An 18,852-nucleotide genomic window follows, 5' to 3' on the forward strand; every position below is an offset into this window, starting at 1 on the left:
TCAATTTGGTTTGCATGTGATAGCTGTGATACTTGTGGTACCTGGGCAGGCACCGGCCGTGCTCATGGGGTCCCACCTCCTTGTTCTCATAGTCTTTCCCCTCCATCCATTTAAAAAAGGAGATTAAAATTAATCACAGTGAGTATAGAATCATTTTGATAAGAAATGCAAAATTCTTTGATAGCATTTTGACAAGTCCTTTTCAAGGTGGGCACTACTTAAAGCTATCAGAAAATGGCTCTTTATAATCAAGTCAGTGGAAGATGTCAACATCCTTGATGCAGAGCTATGAGCAGTGGGGGTTTTTGTGGTTTTTGGTTTGTTTGTGGGGGAATTGTTGTTGTTGTTGTTACTGTTGTTATTGCTTAACAGCAGTCTCAAGCATTTTCTCCTGTGTCAGGATGGTGGAGTTCTGCTGAATGGGACTGTGAAAACTGGAAAGCCTGGACCTCCTTATGGGAAGAGGAGGGCACTAAGATTTTAGGGTGTTTAGTCCTGCATTAAAACAACACCATGGCTGCAAACTGGGAGATAAATCATAATGCTGAACTAGTGTGGAGTTTCATCAACTGCTTCCATGGTCATTTTGGGATGTTAACTTCTCTCCTGATTCTCTGCTTTCTGCTGAAATCATTCCATTTAAATGTCTGTGGTGCTCTGTTTGGATCTCTCTGTAGTGGCACCACTGACATCGAGTTTTCTGCTGTTGTTACTGATACAGTGTTTTAGCTAAGTTAGAAAGGGGCAAAGAGTTACTTAATGCAAACCAGATTTGCAATCTGTGTGTTTCCAGAGCCTCTGGCACATGGCTTGTGTGGCTAAAAGGCCATAGAGTGCTGTAATCAAAATGCTGTTGTTACATAAATATAATGCTGCCACTTCTTTTGATCTGGCAGTGGTGAGCTCAGCTGCTGAGGATTCTGCTCTTTGTTCATGTCTTCCAAGCTGAAATGCTTTCACATAAAACGAATGTCTCCATAAATTTGCACCCCATTTTTTTTCTCCCTTTCATATTTTGTTCTCTGAACCCAGAATTTGAGGATAAGGCAGAATTCTGTTATGCTCTTCAGGGGAAAATAGTAGCTCCGTAATTCCTTGGTATTTGATGTGGATGATGATTTGATACTTTATTAAACCGCATTTTGCACACATAAGCAACATTGGGATGCTACACTGGGGTCAGCCCAACCATGTGTGCTGCAGTAGAGCAGTGCTTCCTTCTACAAGTGTAATTAAGTTGTTTTGAAGGAAGCTTGTTTTCTTGCCAATAAAAGACCAATTTGAAGTACAAACAGGAAAGACAAGGAATGCTTAGAAAGACAATAAGTCAGCATGCCAAAAAAAAAATTATCCGTAATACTAGGGCTATGGAATAGGTTCCAGTACTGCCTGTTTCCATTATCCTTATGTTGATCTTGCTTTCAGCAGTTTTCTTTATTACTTACTTGGTTCATGTCATAAATTTGATCTGAGAAAAAGATACTTTCGGGCAACTAAAGCTGAGAAAACCAGAACTTTTTACAGTAGTGGGTTGGGTTGTTTTTCAGAGATGCTCTTGAGTGCAGGGACTGAATTGCTATAGAGTTGCACAGAGCAGGGTTTTTCCTTTAGTGCCACTTACCTCAGCAGCTGTTGCTCATGCTCCCTTGCTTTGTGTCCTTGCAGTGTGCCCCAGCTCATGTGGGAAGAGAGCCTGCACAGACCAAAACGAGTGTTGCCATCCCGAGTGCCTGGGGAGCTGCACGGCGCCCGACAACAACACGGCGTGTGTGGCCTGCCGCAACTACTACTACGAGGGCGTGTGCCTGCCCACCTGCCCCCCCAACACGTACAAGTTTGAGGGCTGGCGCTGCGTCACCAGAGAGTTCTGCTCCAAAGTCCCCGCCACGGACGCCAGCGAATACGAGAAGTTTGTGATTCACAACGACGAGTGCATGGCCGAGTGTCCCTCGGGCTTCATCCGCAACGGGAGCCAAAGGTAAGGCAGCTTCTGTCTGGGTTGTCCTCTTTGGGTTTGCCAGTCCCTGTTCAAGGGCAGATTGGGGTGCAAATTACTTGGGGTAGAAGGGAGGACAGAGGAGGGGGAATTGCAGTGGGGGATTGCGTGGCTTCCTGGTAGAAGCTGACTTGATGAATCTTGATAGACCTTCCATGACGAATCCACCTGATGCGTGTGTGTGGTCCTGTGCAGCATCAGTGGGCTCTGGTTCTTCAGCAGGGCTAGAGGAGGTCATGCAATGCAGAACCAGGTCTTCAAGTAGAGAGTAATAAAATGAAAGTTAAGCCCAAGGCAGGAGTTGACTGATGACCATTATCACACAGAACAAACCATAGGAGTTACCTTGCCTTGCGTATTATTTGCTTTATGTGTGCCTGCATTTTAGACACATGTATTCTTCAGTGTATTTAATTTAATTTCCCTTTCCTCACTATTTCCAGGAGATAACAATGGTGTTTTAGAAGGAAGTAATCATATAGATGGTATGCAGCAGCCAACAATATTATACAGAATAATTTCTTCCAAGATTGTTATCTCCTCTTGTTATTTAATTCTAACAGTTGGAGCAATGGTTGCTTGTGATTTTTGTCATTTGCCAGTGGTTTAAGCAAGAAGCCTTCATTGCCTACTGACCCTTGGAAGTCATGGAGTTTGAGTGAAGGATAGTCAGTGTGCTAAAATTTGTAGTGCTTCAGTATTATGCTAAAAAGGTGTCTTTGTAGGCTGCTGTGTTTTTTGGAAAGGTGATTGTGGTGATGCAGCAGTTGTGTGTCTGTGTATGTGTGTCATCCATCCGTTCCAGGCACTCTCCAGTTGGCATTTGGATACAAGCAACTTAACACAGCCTTTCCCCAAATCCAGATATTCACCTGAGAAGTGCAGCTTTTGTTATCTCCTGGAGCTTGTAGTAGCAGCAGTTTGAGCCGCTTACGCTGGAGTGCGAGGCCATCCTGTCTTATCTCAGTGTTGTGTTCTCTGCAGAGATTGAAAGGAGCTGTAACTCAAGGCTAGTGAATGTTCTGTTCCCCAGAGGTGCTGTTAACAAATAGTTGCAAATGGAAAGCATTTCCAGCATTCTTTGTACAGTTAGTTGAAGCCTCTTTCTTGTGTCTGCAGCTTTTAGTGGTTTGTGGCATGTTCTAGACCAGGATTTTGAAATAGGAGCTTACTACTAAGAAAAGGAGCTTCTTTCTGTTATGGTTCATGCATGAAAAACTGTTATCAATTTACATGTTTCTTTAAGCCTCAGAGGAAAGTGGGTTCAGTTTCTTTTAAAAAAAATAAATAGTAAGTCCATGTCCATCAGTATTGTCAGTAGAAACCTTTGTCTTTGGATCTGGGTTTGGGATTTTTTCATTTTTATTTTTTTCTCTCTGAAGTGATAAGGTGGAGTAAGTAATCATGAAATACCAAGAAAAGTGCAAGAATAAATTGAAAAATAAAAATTACCTTGAATCAGGAAGGACATTTACCAGGAGGAGTGATCAGAGGGCCTGTGTTGTGCACAGTGTCCAACTTTGAGATGAATGTGTAGGGAATACAACATGGAGCCTTTAAAAACCTGCTGTAGTCAAAGGCTGGTCTACCCTGAGTTCTTGTTGCTTGAGTTTGGCTGCTAAAAATGCTTCTGACTGCCTGTGAGTAGAAGCAGCAGAAATGAGCGTGTGCTTCAGTGTTGCCTCCCAGCTTCTGGCAATCTGGTTTCTCTGAGTTTGGGGCTGTGTCTTGATGTTTCCATCTGTATCACCCATTTTGAACCTGCTTAGACTTCTGGCCTTCCTCTCTGAATTCCTGTTGCCAATTAGTTGTCCTTGCATCAAGATACAACCTTCTGTTTCCTTAAACTTGCTGCTTTAATGCCTCTTAAGCTGTAAGAAGTAGTGACTAATTGACTGCTCACTTTCTCCACATCCCTCCTAACTGTGTGCCCCCACAGTTGTCTTTCTGAGTTAAACGGCCAGAAGCATGGAATTCCCTAATGCTGAGCTTTAAATATTGGTTTAAGGACATGGACACAGACAACTTTATAAGAATGTGAACAGTATTTTCCCATCTCCAGTTCTTGGCTGGCCTGTTTTGTGAGGTTGGTCCTGGATTAGCACGAAACCTCGTTGTACTCTGAGGCTGCCTGCGTAAATGGGAAGGGAGGGGTTTCTGGGTACAATTCAATAAACACACAGTTGCAAGGGCACTGGGTTTTACCTGAGGTTCCTTTGACTTTGGAAGGACCACAGAGCCTTCCAGAAGCTGGCAGACTGTGGGTATGGGTCCGTTCAGTCACTGTAGGAGGTACAATGCTCCAGCCTCTCTGGAGTGCAGCAGGCAAGTATATCCTGAACAAGCATGGCAGCTTTCATTCTAGCCTGGATGATTTGCCTAAGCTTTAGAGGGAAATGTCTTCCAAAATTCAACTCAAAGCAGTCTGTTTACTCAGAGTTGCATATCACTGTCTATTTTCAATATCCCCCTCTTTCCTCACAGCATGTTCTGCAGCCCTTGCGAGGGGCCTTGCCCCAAAATTTGTGAGGATGGGAAAACGAAGACCATTGACTCTGTCACATCAGCACAAATGTTGCAGGGATGCACAATTCTCAAGGGAAATCTGCTGATCAACATCCGGCGTGGAAGTAAGTGATCGCCCTCGCTTTTGGAACCCCTGATAAGGCTGCTTTTCACATTTTTCCTTCTGTCGTCAGCATAACGATAAGAACATTAAAAACTCAGCAAACTGTTTGCTTTCCAGGCCCAGAGCAGTGCTCCTGTTTGATTTGGCCCACTGCAGCGCCATCCTGCCCCACACGGGTGGAATAGGTATTCAGCTCCCTGGGAAAGCTGGTATTTTTGTTAGCTTTTTTGGCAGGACAAGGAGCCAGGATTAGGCAGTTAGACAAGCAGTGGTCCCAAAGGAGTAATAAAGGCCCAAAAAGGTGGAAAAGTTGAAAATCCTTGCATTTGGGTAGGTAAATAGCTTGTCACATGGCACTGTAAGACTGCAGATCCTCACTTTTTAAGGCAAGGTGTGGTGTTTTGCTAGAACATGGAATCCAGAGTGCTGAGAACTCGTATAAAGCCTAACACTGTGCTGCTGGATGGTCAGCATTAGTGAGCTGGCCACCTCTGTCACATGTCTTGAACAAGCGCTGGATTAAATTTGTCAGAGCAGTGATTCATCAGCCAGGGAGGTGTTGACAGCTGATGAGCTCTTAAAAGCAGAGTAAAAATTGCTGTTAGTTTTTATTGGACTTGTATGTCCTTATGGAAGGTCCCTTTTGGTTTCATTAATAAGGTTGAAAGATTGAGATCTGTTTGATTCCCTACCTCGTGCTGAATGAAAGTTCCAGGGTTTAGTTACAGCAGCATGTGAATTTTTTTACTTTTGGTCCCACTGCTACAGGTACAATCTTCCCTTATCGGATACGTTCCAGTTACCTGTGGCAAGCGTGAGGGAGTTTTTAAATTTTATTTAAGCATTATTTTAGAGTGCTGAAGAGCATCTGATTATTTGGTATGGGAACCAACCATTGGTATTTGGTCTTCCCAGCCATCTGTTAGGACTTTGGTGTGTTTATGGCAACAAACACGCCCCATAGCAGCTTCTCCCAACTCCTTAAAAACTTCCCCTTGGAACTGCGGCTTAATTAACTTGGCAAGGTGGTGACACCAGGCAATGGGATTGGGCCAGGGGTTGCTGGAGGTAAGGACAGCAAAGCTTGAGCTTGTGAAGGATGGGGTGTTGAAGACCTGTGCAGGGACAGCTCATAGAGGGGAGGCAGTTCTGAAGAGTGGAGCTTCCTCTGCAGTCATTTTAATAATTTCTAATAGAAAATCGGCTTCAGTAAGTTGTGTGGAACGTGCTCCATGGCAGGAGGGCTTGCTTATGCTTTTATCTTTGCTGTTTCATCAACTGGTTCAGTTTTGTAGCCAGAGCTTTTCAGGTCATGGAAAGCAATGCTCTGTGGCCCAGAGCAGACCAGGAACACACCCTTTCCTCTCCATCTTCAGTCTCATTCTCTGTTTTCCACTGGAGCTTTCTGCCTGAGCTTTGCTCCATACCAAAATAACAGTTCCATCTCATGATGTGTACATTTACACAAGGGTCTTTTCATCCCTGCCAGAATGCTGGCTCACCATTTGGTGCTGGCTTTAGAGGTCAATGCCCATGGAAAAATCAGATATTCGAGTATGGAAAAGCAAGACTGGTTTCCCACTGTTACTCTGTGGCTTTTTTTTGCCCTTCAACCATCTGGCTGCACAGGCAACTGTTCCTGGGGGAGGAAAACCAGTGTCTCTCATTTTCAAAAGCAACAAGTACAAACATTTTCTTTTACTGAGCTAATACTGCATTGAGCAGAATATTAGTCAAAGCTGTGAATTCTGTTATGATAATGATTATCTTTTTCTTACTGTAGATAACATTGCCTCAGAACTGGAGAATTTTATGGGTCTGATTGAGACAGTAACGGGGTATGTGAAGATTCGTCATTCCCATGCATTGGTCTCCCTGTCTTTCCTGAAGAACCTGCGATACATTCTGGGAGAGGAGCAGGTGGACGGGTAAGTGTTCAGATATTTGCAGATGCAATTTCACTTTAATACAAAGCTCTGGAATAAGTCTCCTAAAAACCATTCACTTGTCATTTATGGAATCTCCTCTTCCACTAATACACAGCGTTTTTCTCCTCATGAACACCTCTGCACAGCATTGCTTATTTGCATTACTGCCCAAATCAGCATATTAAATGGAGTATATTACAAGTATTTTATGGTACCCTTGCTGTTGCTTTTCACTTTAGGTTTTTCTAGTAGATTCTTTACATCAATAAAGTGGTTTTGTTTGTTCTTTTTGCTCTATTTGAGAAAAGAGCATCTTCAGAAACAATTGGATTTTCTTGCAGTTCTTTACTGTTGGCTTTTATCAGAGTTTTATGGAGAAGTCAGCTGAAAGGAAATGCGCATTTTACTGACCAGGGAGTGCAACTGGAAGTGACCCAGCTAATGTTAAACAGTGCAAGTTGCTATTGTTTGCAGCTCCTTGAAATGTTAGCATTACATGGATTATCTACCGAGCACGCAAAAGACCGGTCAGGAAAAGTTGATCCCTTGAAATGTTTGCTGTGGATTATATTGCTTCTATAATTACTCACCATGTGATACTTCTTGCTGTACATAACTTGTGTTTTCCTATGATGGTAAAAGACTGTCAAGGCAAAAGTTTTTATCCCTGCAGAGCATGTGATGCTCAAGTGTGGTGAGGGTCCTTCATCAAACTGTCTTGCTCTTTCTCATCCCAAATCAAGTGGCCATCCCAGTTAAAACCAGTGTTCTGTGGAAGAAATCAGTCGCCCTCCATATTGACAGAACTGTTAAATGAAGAATTTGAGGAATTTGTAGAAGAAAAGGTGGTAGGAGGGTCATTGGAAAGGTTGTTTATGTCTTATTTATTTGCCCTAACTTTATGAAGTTAAAACATGAGGGATTCTTCACAGCCTCCCTCTTTCTCTCAGGCTGGTCTTTGGTCAGCCCTAAATTCTTAAAATTCCACCATCTGACAGAGTGAGTGCAAGGGCAACTCTCCCTCCTGCCCTTGCAGAGCATGCTGTCTGCTCAGGAAGAGCACTGGCTCTGTGGAGAAGCTTGTTTCCACCTGCAAATCCCAGAGGATTGTCAGTGCTGAGCATGGACTCGTTCAGCTGCTCCCGGCAGGCTGTGCTCTCAGACACTCCAATTATCAATTTGTCTTTGCTTGTCTCCCCTCTTCCCTCAACCTCTTTGAATTTGAGTTTAGGTTTGTGTCTCAGGAAGTAATTATGTTTATGGTACCTTGTCTGTCAGCAAGCAGAGCTGAAATGGGGGGAAACAGGAGATTTATCAGTCAGATTCCCAAACAGAGAAGTAAACAGGTGTAGCTTTGAGGAAGAAAACAGGACTGAGTGGGGAGATAAAACAGATCTATAGTAAAGAGCTGCTTGTGCTAAAATTCCCCTATGTTAGGAAATGACTGCAGTTACATACTAAGGGGCAGGGGCAGCCTCTTTGCTTGGAAAACATCTGGCATAATTTAGGCATTACCACAGTCTAAATAACATGTCCAAAAATAGTTAGGTGGAAGTAGGCACCTGACAAGGAAGGACTGAGCTTGAACAATTACTTGGGCAGAATTATGAACAACAGGGAGTGGGATCTTAACCTGGGAAGCAGTGTGCTGCTCTTTGTGCCAGCAGTGCCTTGAGGAGGGGTGAGAGGGAGGGTAACTTAAAGCCCATTATGATCGTTGTTCATTACATGACCGACCCCACTGCCACTGTCCTTTTATTTATTGAACTGGACTAACGAAACAGCACTTCAGAACTTCCTTGTTCCTTATTCAGTTGCTGGTGCTTGCCTTGGTTATCACAGAAAGTGGAAAGTTTAAAGGGAATCTACTTTGTTTGTTTTTAGAGTTTTCATTGCCTCTTTTGAAAACCATGTCTGTAGTGAATGTGCTCACACAGCAAGAAAATAATTTCTCCTTGCAAATAGGGAAACTGAGATGGAGATGTGCTAGAGAGGTCTTGGCGCCTGTTGCAGGGTTTTGTTTCCTCGTCTGGTGCTGACTCTTGCAGGCCCCTCCATCCTCTGCTGGGGTCTGTGTGGTCACTGCTGTGTGCATAGATGGTATGTAGGTAGCGCTTCCCAGAGCATCCCAGTTTGGGTACCTGGCAAATGAGCAGTTTGTGGCCCTCAGGAGCAGCCGAGAAGATGGTGACTGAGGAGGAGTTTCAGTTGTGGCACTGGCCTCCTCTGATGTTGTGTTTCAACTTCTGCAGCAAACTGGGGGACAGTCTGTAAAATCAAAACAACCTCCCCCCTGTTTTCTACACCATTTTGAGGCAGAGGCATCAGCTGTCAGGCCTGTTGGAAGGTGTACACAGGATCTCTAGCTGTTGTGTGGTTCCTCACTGAGGAATTTACGGTTTGTTTTCCTGGGGTCATTATTGTCAGGGTGTGGTGAATTCACAGTCGGCAGAAGAGCAGCAAGGCCTGATCTAACCACAGCATTCCAGCAGAGCAGGCACCCTGTGCTGAGGGCATCTGGAGAATGAATGACGCCTTCCAAACCTTTGGTGACACCTGGCTGCAGTGCAGGCTCCCATGCTCCTCAGCTTGGTCCTGGTTTTGGGGGAGTTTCTGTTTCTCAGCTGCCCATGTGTGAGTGAAGTTTGAAAAAGTGAGCTGGGGAGTTTGTATGTGGAGGTGTGAGGCTGAGTTTGTGTGGAGGTTTCAGAAGCTCGTAAGTTTAGCTTTTCAAACCAGAAAGAAAACACTGAACTTTAGTAAGGTGCAGTACTTTCAAATCAATACAGGATTTGGTGATGTCTTTCAAATCCCACAGGCAGTTCAGCATCCTTGTTCTCTCCTGGCAGAATGCATTTAAAGCACAAACATGTCTCTGCTCCCTTGTTAATTGAGCACATTCTTCTCAGCATCTGTGTGAAGTGGTACTAGGTGTATCAACTTCATTAGAAATCAGGTCCTGGGTAGTTAGGGGACAGGTGGAAATATGAGAAACAACTTGTCTTTCACATGGTTCTGAAAATATGCTCTGCATCACAGGAAATGGCAAATCTGTGCAGACTGGAACCAGAATGCACAGTTTTTGTTTCAGGTTGGGTGAGGGAGAAATTAGTGCTAAATTTTAAATGAAGTGATTGAAGGAAAACCATAAATTAGTAGTATAGCAGCTTTTTATGAGCCCTATGGTTTGTCTGCCACATTTCCCTGCAGAAACTCTGTAGTTAGAAGGGTTTGCAGAAAGCCCAGTGTAGCTCTGTTGACAAGGGCTTAGCAGTGCAAGATGGGCTTCACTGTGTTAATAATGGATTTTGTGTTGCTGTAGTTAATGGGGGGGGGGGACTTCCCACCAGAGTGAAATAAATACTGCTGTGACGAGTTGGCTTGATTTAGGTTCATCAGCCACACAGACCTTTATCTCATTTCCCGATGGTGCATTCCTGTCCCTACTATTCCGAAGTGTCAGTGTCCTTGCAGGCGTTGTCTTGCTGCTGATGTAGAGCCTATAATCTTGCTTCTGTAGCATGTGTGTCTTTTCCTTCTGTCCAGTTGAGCAGTACCGGGAATTTCTTCATAATATTTAATAGGCCTTTTGCACAGAACTTTTATACAGTATCTGTGGAAATAAAGGATGTGCATGTTATTCCAGGGCTGTGCTTAGGGAGTGGGCTCGGCACAGCTGCCTGTGTTTAGTTCTGTGCTCTGAAGTGTGGATCCTGTGCAGTCAGTACAACTGTTTGCTGTTGGGTTTCGATGTACAGGTGCAACTGTTCTTGGCACAATGTAGGAAATCTTTATTGGGCCAAGAGGTAAACTAAGAGAGGCTAGGAAACCTCTCTGTGCAAACTCTTAGAGCTGCTTTTGTAAACATAAGCAAGAGTTGTGCTGATGACTGTGTTTTATTGTCAGAACTCCAGAAGCCTTTTCCTTCCATGAGGTATCTAAGGTTACTGCTTCCCATTTGCCACCAAATGGAAAATCCAATGTAGAGACCTGCTGTTCAGAGGATATGAATTTATATTCCTCATAGCAGCTCCTATACAATTACTAGAACACGTTAGAGTGGGCTGTAGACGGTGTGGTGTCACCCTTGGAATCCTTTGTCACACTCATTTCCCTGCCCCCTAAACATTCATTGCTTCATGGGAGAGAAGAAAGCCCTTTGCTGAACACCAATTTAAAGTAAGAGGGAACAGCACAGTATTTTAAAGTTTTCTTTTATTAAGGTATTCTTCACTGGAATGGGCTGTGAATTAAAACAAGTATTTTCTTCTTCAAAAACTTCCTTGTAGGAATTATTCCTTCTATGTGCTCGACAACCACAATCTTCAGCAGCTGTGGGACTGGAACCATCATAACTTGACAATCAGTGAGGGGAAAATGTACTTTGCATTTAATCCTAAACTGTGTGTTTCTGAGATTTACCGTATGGAGGAAGTTTCAGGAACCAAGGGACGACAGAGCAAAGGAGATATAAATCCAAGGAACAATGGGGAGAGAGCCTCTTGTAAGTAAACAAACAAAAAAAATCTCAATGCCAGCTGCACAGGAGGGTATCACAAGAACAAACCCAACATGCTGACATGTTGCTGACCATTGCAATATTTAGAATTTAGGATTTGCAGGAGGCTTTCAGCCCTTCTGCTTGTTCAGGCTTTAAACTGTAGCTGTGGAGGTACCTTTGCATGGGTGGAAAATGATGTGGTTACACTGTCCCTATCTCATCTGTAAAACCCACTTGTAGAAGATGACTGCTTCCCAAATCCCCTGTTTTGTGACAGCAGCAGCAGATAACAATAGGAGCATACCTGGGAAATGAGAAATGAAATCCAGTAGTTTGGTGTATCCAACAAGGAGCAATTTCTCAGTCTCCTTTGTAACTGTGCATCATTATAGGTGTTTTCCTCTCTCAGATACTTACTTTTTCTTGATACTGAGGATGCTGCTGAATAACAATTTCCTAGACACCAAAACAAACTGTTTCTGTTACGTTCAGCTTCTTTTAAGCTTCTGCCAAATATTGTACCTGGTTGCTAGAAATAGTAGTTGTAAACTTAGTTTTCTCTGCTTTGTTTTTGAAGTATTTGCTTTTGAATTGAGAACACTTTTTAATGTTCTGCAGTATTCCTAAGCCTGAGTGTCTCTGCATTTAATTTTGGATTCTGCAATGGTCAGAGTTACTGGAAAGTCCTCTCTTGGCTTTGGTGGTCTGCCCATCAGGTCTCCAGGTGTAACAGCACGTTTAAAAGCAATTTCTCATCTAGGAATTAAGAACGCCTACGAGTTTCACCTCAAAGCCTTAAAACTGACAATGCATTTTTCCCTTGGTTGGTTTGTGGTGTTTTTGGAACTGAGTAAATTTAAATGGATCTTGTGTATAAGTCAAGCCCCCTTGTTGTGGATGGTGTTTACAAAACTAGGACACGTAGTCTGCTGAATGTCTCTTTAGGCATGATGCAGACGCGCAGATGGCCCAGATCCTTGTTGTAAGCACCCTCCATTCTTTGCACATTCAATAGAGCAAAGCCTTGCAGTCCTGGAGGAGTTACAGACACACAGCCAGGCCTTACTACCACTGAGTCCAGTGCCAGCCGCTGCCTGCTTTTTTAAGAAACCAGTACAGAAAGCTTTCTGACTCTGAGAAGAGCAAAAGAATCAACAAAAGCTCAACTGCCTTTGCAAAGATAGCACCAACAGTGCCAGTGTACACGAGGGTGAAAACCTCTTTATTTTCAGAGCTTCTATGGAACATTAGAAACTAGCTCGCAGTTGACAGAACACAATTTCTTCATCCAAGAATTAAGTTTTTAAAATGCTATTTTGTTTTGGGTTGGAAAGCTCAGTGATTTGGTAGTGGGAAGCCATTCATTTCAAAGCTGTGGGCTTCCATCCAGCTCTGTTCAGAAGAGTAGCTGGAAGTTGCTGCCATCAAATGGTTGTGCTGTATATGAACTGAGCTTTGGAGTTCTTGGTCCAGCCTCTGATGAATAGGAATGTAAACTCCTTTGTCTTTTCCATGTTGTTCACTCTCCAGGAAAAACAAATGGTAGTTGTCAAAAGTTGTCCTGGAGAGTGAGCACACAGAGGCCGGTGACTGCTCCACGCGTGCTTTGGAGGCAGATGATGAATTTAGTGCTTCCTAACGAGTCCTGTGGATAAACAGCGCTTCCATTCCTCGCTCAGGGAGAGTCTGAAGTAGTTTTCAAGAGCTTTCTGATGATGCATTAAAAGAAAATCTGCTTCAAAAAAATTAATAACAAGTAGCTCAAGCATATTTTAAACTGATTGCCAAGGTCACTGCTTACCCTTAAGCACTCAAATGTAGTAGGAGGAAAGAGGAAGCTCTGCAGAGACAAAGGCTGTTGGTATTCTGTGGTGTCATAGGTGTTACTGGAACGGCTCATTAGCTAAAACTGATACCTAAGAAACAAAAAACACTGACAGGTGATGTGATGCCAACTCCTGCATGTCCTATCCTTTTGTATTGCAGGTGAAAGCAAAATTCTGCATTTTGTTTCCAACATGACGCTCAAGAATCGGATTAAACTGACATGGGAGCGGTATCGCCCTCCAGATTACAGAGACCTCATTAGCTTCACTGTTTACTACAAAGAGGCGTAAGTAGATGTCGTCAGAGGTTAATCAGGGCAGTCCAAGGGAGGGCAGACAGTTCTGTTCCTAGTGCTGGATGGCTCATTCAGTTTGTGTATTTCACCCTCAAGCCCTGCTTTTGTTCTAATTCTTTTCTTGGTGGAGCACAAGTCTCCTTTAAAAAGAGGATTGGTTTGAGTCCTACAAATGGATTGCAAATCCATCAGGAAGTTTTAAATTTGAAAAAAGAGAAAGGTGGATGTCTTTGCTCTTCTCAGGGGTCTGATTTGGAGCTCTTCCTAAGTCATCATGTTGACTGAGATATTTTCCTTCTTTAGTCAAAGTACTGACTAGAGAGCATCACAGGTCAGGAGTTTGCCCTGTCATCTTGACGACTTGTCTGCTCAGGGTTTGGGGTTATTTAGACTATCCAGCTTTGGTCATTTTCTGCATTAGTATGTCTTGATAATAGAGGATAGTGGGGCAGTTACTGGAGAAATCCAGATTACTTGGAAGATGCCTCTGCCTTTGCACATCCTTGTAACGGTCAGTTTAAAGTAATTAAAGAACCAGATGAGCACAAAAATAACTCTCCAAGCAGTCTTGGAGGTGTCAAAGGGAGGTTTGGAATGCTGGTAATGATACATGGAGCAAAGATGTGACACATGGAAGCACAAATGGTTTGTGTCCAGCATCACTTGAAAAAGAATATCGTTGTGATGTTCTACAATGAAGCCAATGTTGGCAAGTCTGCAGATATTAATAACAAGAGTTTGTATGCTCTTGCACCAGTGTTACAACTTCTGAAAAGTAGAACTCTTTGACTATATAAATGTGTTTGTATTGTGTGGAAATAAAGGGGTAAAAAGCCCATTGGACTGGTCAGGGCCAGTCTTGGAACTTTGGGTTCTTCATGGTAAAAAACATGGCCACTCTCAATAACTGTTTTGAGTTTCTTCTGTTTAGTATACGTTTATTTAAAGTCTAAGTATGTCTGAAGCATTTCAGTGCCTGTTTTGGGTAAAAAAAAAAAACAGATAAATATAGTGTTTTCTCGGAGAATGTTGCTTTTGCTCATGACTAAAACTGAACTCTGAATTTTGTACTGCTTGGAAATACAGATTTTTTTTTTCTGGTTTATTCTGCTGTGGAAAGCAAGTAAGCTTTATTTGTTTCATTGGGCAACTTTGAAGTGAGACACTCTCATACCTATATGACAATATTTGGAAGAAAATAAATATTTGTGCTTTTTTCTTTGAATATTTCAGACCATTCAAAAATGTGACAGAGTATGATGGGCAAGATGCGTGTGGCTCCAATAGCTGGAACATGGTTGATGTTGACCTGCCCCCGAACAAAGAGAACAATCCTGGAATTCTGCTGCAGGGATTGAAACCTTGGACTCAATATGCCATTTATGTCAAGGCTGTTACCCTCACAATGATGGAAAACCATCATATTCATGGAGCAAAAAGTGAAATTATATATATTCGAACCAATGCTGCAGGTGAGACGCTGGGCTCTGGGGTGAGAGGGTGATAATGCTGCAGGTGTGATTAGTGTATTATTGTGCAAGTTCTGTTGATGTGCATAGTGCTAGCAGTTTCAGTAATTATGTAAGCAGCATTAAAATTTGAATTAAAACTCTGGTTTTGCAGATATTACTTTCATTAGGAGCTATTGGAGCTTCTTGGAATTAGAATTTTAGGCTTTGTTCCATTAGTGAAGGTGAATTTTAAGTACAACTTTGGGTGGGACTGTACATGGTTGCAGTTGAACCCCTATGTTAGTGGGGCATAAGTGGAAAATCCTTTCTTTGAAATAAGAGGGTGTTTTTCCTTGCAGTAGAGAAATGCATTAGGATTCACTCAAAAGCTTGCATGGAAATACATCATAGAGTGCTCTAGATTTAAATACCTTTCTTTTTTCTTTGTTTCTCCTTCTCTAGTGCCATCCATTCCCCTGGATGTTATTTCAGCATCCAACTCCTCATCCCAACTGATTGTGAAATGGAATCCTCCCTCTTTTCCCAACGGGAACCTCTCCTACTACATCGTGCGCTGGCAGCAGCAGCCTCAGGACAGTTACTTGTACAGACACAATTACTGCTCCAAAGGTAGGAGAACTAAATGCTCTTGTGTTGAAATGCTTGGGACTCTGCCTGCCAGGGCACTTCACTGGCAAGAGCTAAGTAGCAGCAAGTAGAGGGAATGGGAATGGGTAAACATGGATTGTTGCTGGATTCATGACTGGAGAGAAGAGAAACCAGCTCTGTTCTTTTCTTTCAAGATAAAGTCCCAATTCGAAGATATGCTGATGGGACCATTGATACAGAAGAAGCCACTGAACCCACCAAGCCAGAGGGCTGTGGGGGAGAAAAAGGACCTTGTTGTGCTTGTCCCAAGACAGAGGCAGAAAAGCAAGCGGAGAAGGAGGAAGCAGAGTACCGGAAAGTGTTTGAGAACTTCCTCCACAACTCCATTTTTGTCCCCAGGTAATGGATTTTAGACACTTCTTTGGAAGTAGGGCTGATAATTCCATTTTTTAACACTTCCTACAACTAAGATTTCCTGGATGTGAAAGCACACATAGAAACACTAAACATTACCTTTCCTTTCCTGTGAGACAATCCACAGCCTTACTTTGCAGTTTCTCTTATTTGCCAATTTTCATGTCTTTCTTTCAATTCTAGCCCATAGTAAGGGTTCTTACCAGTATTGATCAAGGATTTCAGTGATGGTTTCTTTTCAGACTCAAGAGTCACTTAAGGAGCTCATTGTCTATAAGGGTTTCGGAGATGAGCAACCTGAGGCAGACAAAGGGTTTCAGATGTGATTTTTCTCTAAATAACCATTTAAGTGCTTGTGTTCCTAATCTGAAGATTTATCTTGGAAATTAAGGGCACAGTCACCTCACAGAATTGAAACTGGTCTTCTTTTCTCACCGCACTAATTGCAAAGGGCCTGTTTGTTTCCTGGGTCATTGCTGCAGAGAAGTATTAAATATTTCCACTCTCCCATGATAAACACCTGCTTACATGTTAAGTGGAATTGTAATGATTCTGTGCTGCAACACAGAGTAGATACTACTGAATTAATTGGTGATTTTGATCCTTGAGTTTCCAATTTATCCTTCAGGTAAGCTGTTGTTACTTTGGGTAATTGGGTGCTGGGGCAGGGCACACAGTGTACAGCTGTTGTGTTACAGTCTTTAATACGCTGTCAGATCTCAGCGGTGCACCCTGTCTCATTCTTTCTCCTGGCAGGGGAAGTCCATGGTCAAATCCTGTGTTTGAGAACTCTAAAAAGTGTGGCATTGCTGCTCATTGATGCTGGTTCATATCATTCTCCATTTTGATTTTTTTGACCTTTATTCAAGGATGTGTTGAAGGGACTTGTTGGGGTTGAGACTTTGATATTTGCAATGCTTCTTAGCTTTATCCAAAAATGAGGAACTAAATGCTGCCTCTCTTGAGAGATGTGGAGTATCTTACCTGAGCTGTTAGGGTCACACTGAGCATTTGTGCAGTGTTTCCCCAGTGATGGTGAGAACCAGCAGCCAGGATCAGGTACAGGGAAGTTACAGACTCCATGTCTGATCATGATGTAATTCCTGAGCCATGGGAAATCTTAAGATCTGATTTTGGACTTCATGAAATAGCACAGCAAAGAGTTTTGAAAGCCACGTGTCAAGTCTAAACTACTTGAAAGTCTGTTGCAAAGGAGTTTTTTCTATTTCCCCAAACATTTGTAATTTAAAATGCGTTTTCTTCTCACAAATTTTCTTGCAGTCCTGCCCCCTTCCAAGAAAACTCATAGGACCTTGAACTCAGTAACAAATAAGCCAGTTCACAGAGAACTTCCTGAAAGCTTGTCCTTTTCTCTTAAATTACTGCCATTAGGGTGTTTTGTAACAGCAGGGGCAGATAAGGGACAATGCTCAGCAATAGTTGCATAGCCAAGCAACTTTTAAGAGACTGTATGTCAGGGAAATTAAAGTTTACGAGCTGGTGAGACGTCTCCATGGGACAAATCTAAGCAGCTTATTACTTGATGTTGATTTTTTTTCTTCCTTTCCCAAGGGAGAAGTTAATTAATGTGTTAATGCAAGCCTCAATAGTAGTATTTGTTTCCAGTGTTCTACCTGTCTCCAGGTTATTATGAAAGAGTTGCAGCATGTAATACAGCATGAAAGTATTTGACTGGGTGGTTTTAAGATTAAGAAGTCTGTTGATCTAATCTCCTGTGCAACTTCTGGATGACCCCATGTGTATTAGTGCCATGGTGGATTTCAAAAACAGGACTCTGCTTAGTCTTGAAGAGACACTCACAACCAGAGGAGAATAAGTTTATTCTTCAAGGTTTTTGTTTCTCTAATGAGCAGGATGGGACAGGCTCTGTGTGTAGTCTGAGCAGTAACATTAAAATTGCCATGACGTAGGAGAACAGTGAGCTTTGCTGTTAATAGCCCAAGTTTTTAAAATCTTTTTGATTTGATTTGATTTGATTTTTTATAGTGTTATTTTTAATTTTTCTCTTGCATTTCTTTTCCTTCCTCTCCCTCAATGGAATAGATGATTTTTCAAGTTTTTATCTCTAGAGTTTTCCTTATTTCCTTGGATGCTTGTTTTTTGCCTTTATCTCTGCGTTTCATGAATGCAGGAAGCCTCTTGACCAAAAAGCACTGTTATCAAATCTCATGATGTTTTAATTACATTTGCCGTGTGGTTATCCTGTAGCTCTTTTCTCTTCCTGACACAACTGTAGTTTTCACCAACAAGTTTTGTGTTCCACTTTTTCCCCAAAGACAAGGTAGGGCTGTACTCCCCCCCACCCCCAGATATCACCAAAGAATTGAAGCTCCATGCATCCCATAAAAACAGTGATAAAGTCAGGCCTTTTGGGTCTTGCATTGGCACATGCTTTTGTGGATGATTGAAAATGAACTTTTTATTTTCACTGCTTCAACCACGGAATCTGTGCAAATGTTCGTCGGTTCAGGGCTAGGCATCCAATGTTTTACTGATGAAAAGTTTGTTCTTTCCACTGAGCTACAGCAGTAAATCAATACTCATCCTAAGCAGGGTGAATAGGTTTAGTAAATTCCATAGATACCAGTGTAGACGAGGCACAAATGCTTATATCTCCTATGAAATTGCCTTAACCGACGAGATACTCACTTGCGTGTTGCTTAAAACAATTTGTTGCTAACTTAGGAAATTCTTTCTTGCCTGTTTATTTCTGTGACGTGGTTTACGTGGTGGTTAGAGTGTCAAAACGACTACTCACCATGTAGTAAAGGGATTTTGGAAATTTTTGTAGTGAACTCCTAAAGAAAAAAATTCATCCAACCTCTGCCAGAAGGTTTCAAAACTGAGTGAGCCTGTTCTTGGCTCTCTCTGCAGCGTGCTGCTCTGTGGCTGTGTGTACTCAGATGATATATTTGACAGTGAATTAAGTTCTCCTGTTGAGTCATCTTTCCTCCTGTTGTGTGTTCGAGGGAGGCCTCATTTGCCTGGTTTGTAACTTGCTCTCTGCTAGGGCTGTTGGACTTCATGTCCCTGGTACCTGTTGCACTGGCCAGGTGCTCCATGGGCATTGGTGAAGTCATTTCAGGGATAGGACTCAAGCCTAAATTGGTTTTGTAAGGTAACTCTTCTTACATTCTCCTTTACCTCCCCTGGGGCGTTGCTTTCCAAGCGTGAGCATTCC

General features: G+C 42.6%; 1 protein-coding gene across 2 annotated transcripts in view; it reads left to right on the forward strand.

The window, feature by feature from the left end:
- The window catches only part of IGF1R (insulin like growth factor 1 receptor), a 167,787-nt gene that overhangs the window by 126,202 nt on the left and 22,733 nt on the right, over positions 1-18,852 (forward strand). For both annotated transcript variants that reach the window (XM_008637811.2, XM_008637820.2), the window contains exons 3-10: positions 1,666-1,978; positions 4,481-4,626; positions 6,409-6,553; positions 10,843-11,057; positions 13,041-13,167; positions 14,410-14,648; positions 15,090-15,257; positions 15,431-15,635. In XM_008637811.2, coding sequence (XP_008636033.1) covers positions 1,666-1,978; positions 4,481-4,626; positions 6,409-6,553; positions 10,843-11,057; positions 13,041-13,167; positions 14,410-14,648; positions 15,090-15,257; positions 15,431-15,635 — 1,558 coding nt within the window. The remainder of the gene's footprint in view (positions 1-1,665; positions 1,979-4,480; positions 4,627-6,408; positions 6,554-10,842; positions 11,058-13,040; positions 13,168-14,409; positions 14,649-15,089; positions 15,258-15,430; positions 15,636-18,852) is intronic.

This window comes from Corvus brachyrhynchos, unplaced genomic scaffold (genome assembly GCF_000691975.1).
Source record: "Corvus brachyrhynchos isolate BGI_N302 unplaced genomic scaffold, ASM69197v1 scaffold200, whole genome shotgun sequence".
In the NCBI taxonomy this organism is placed as follows: domain Eukaryota; kingdom Metazoa; phylum Chordata; class Aves; order Passeriformes; family Corvidae; genus Corvus; species Corvus brachyrhynchos.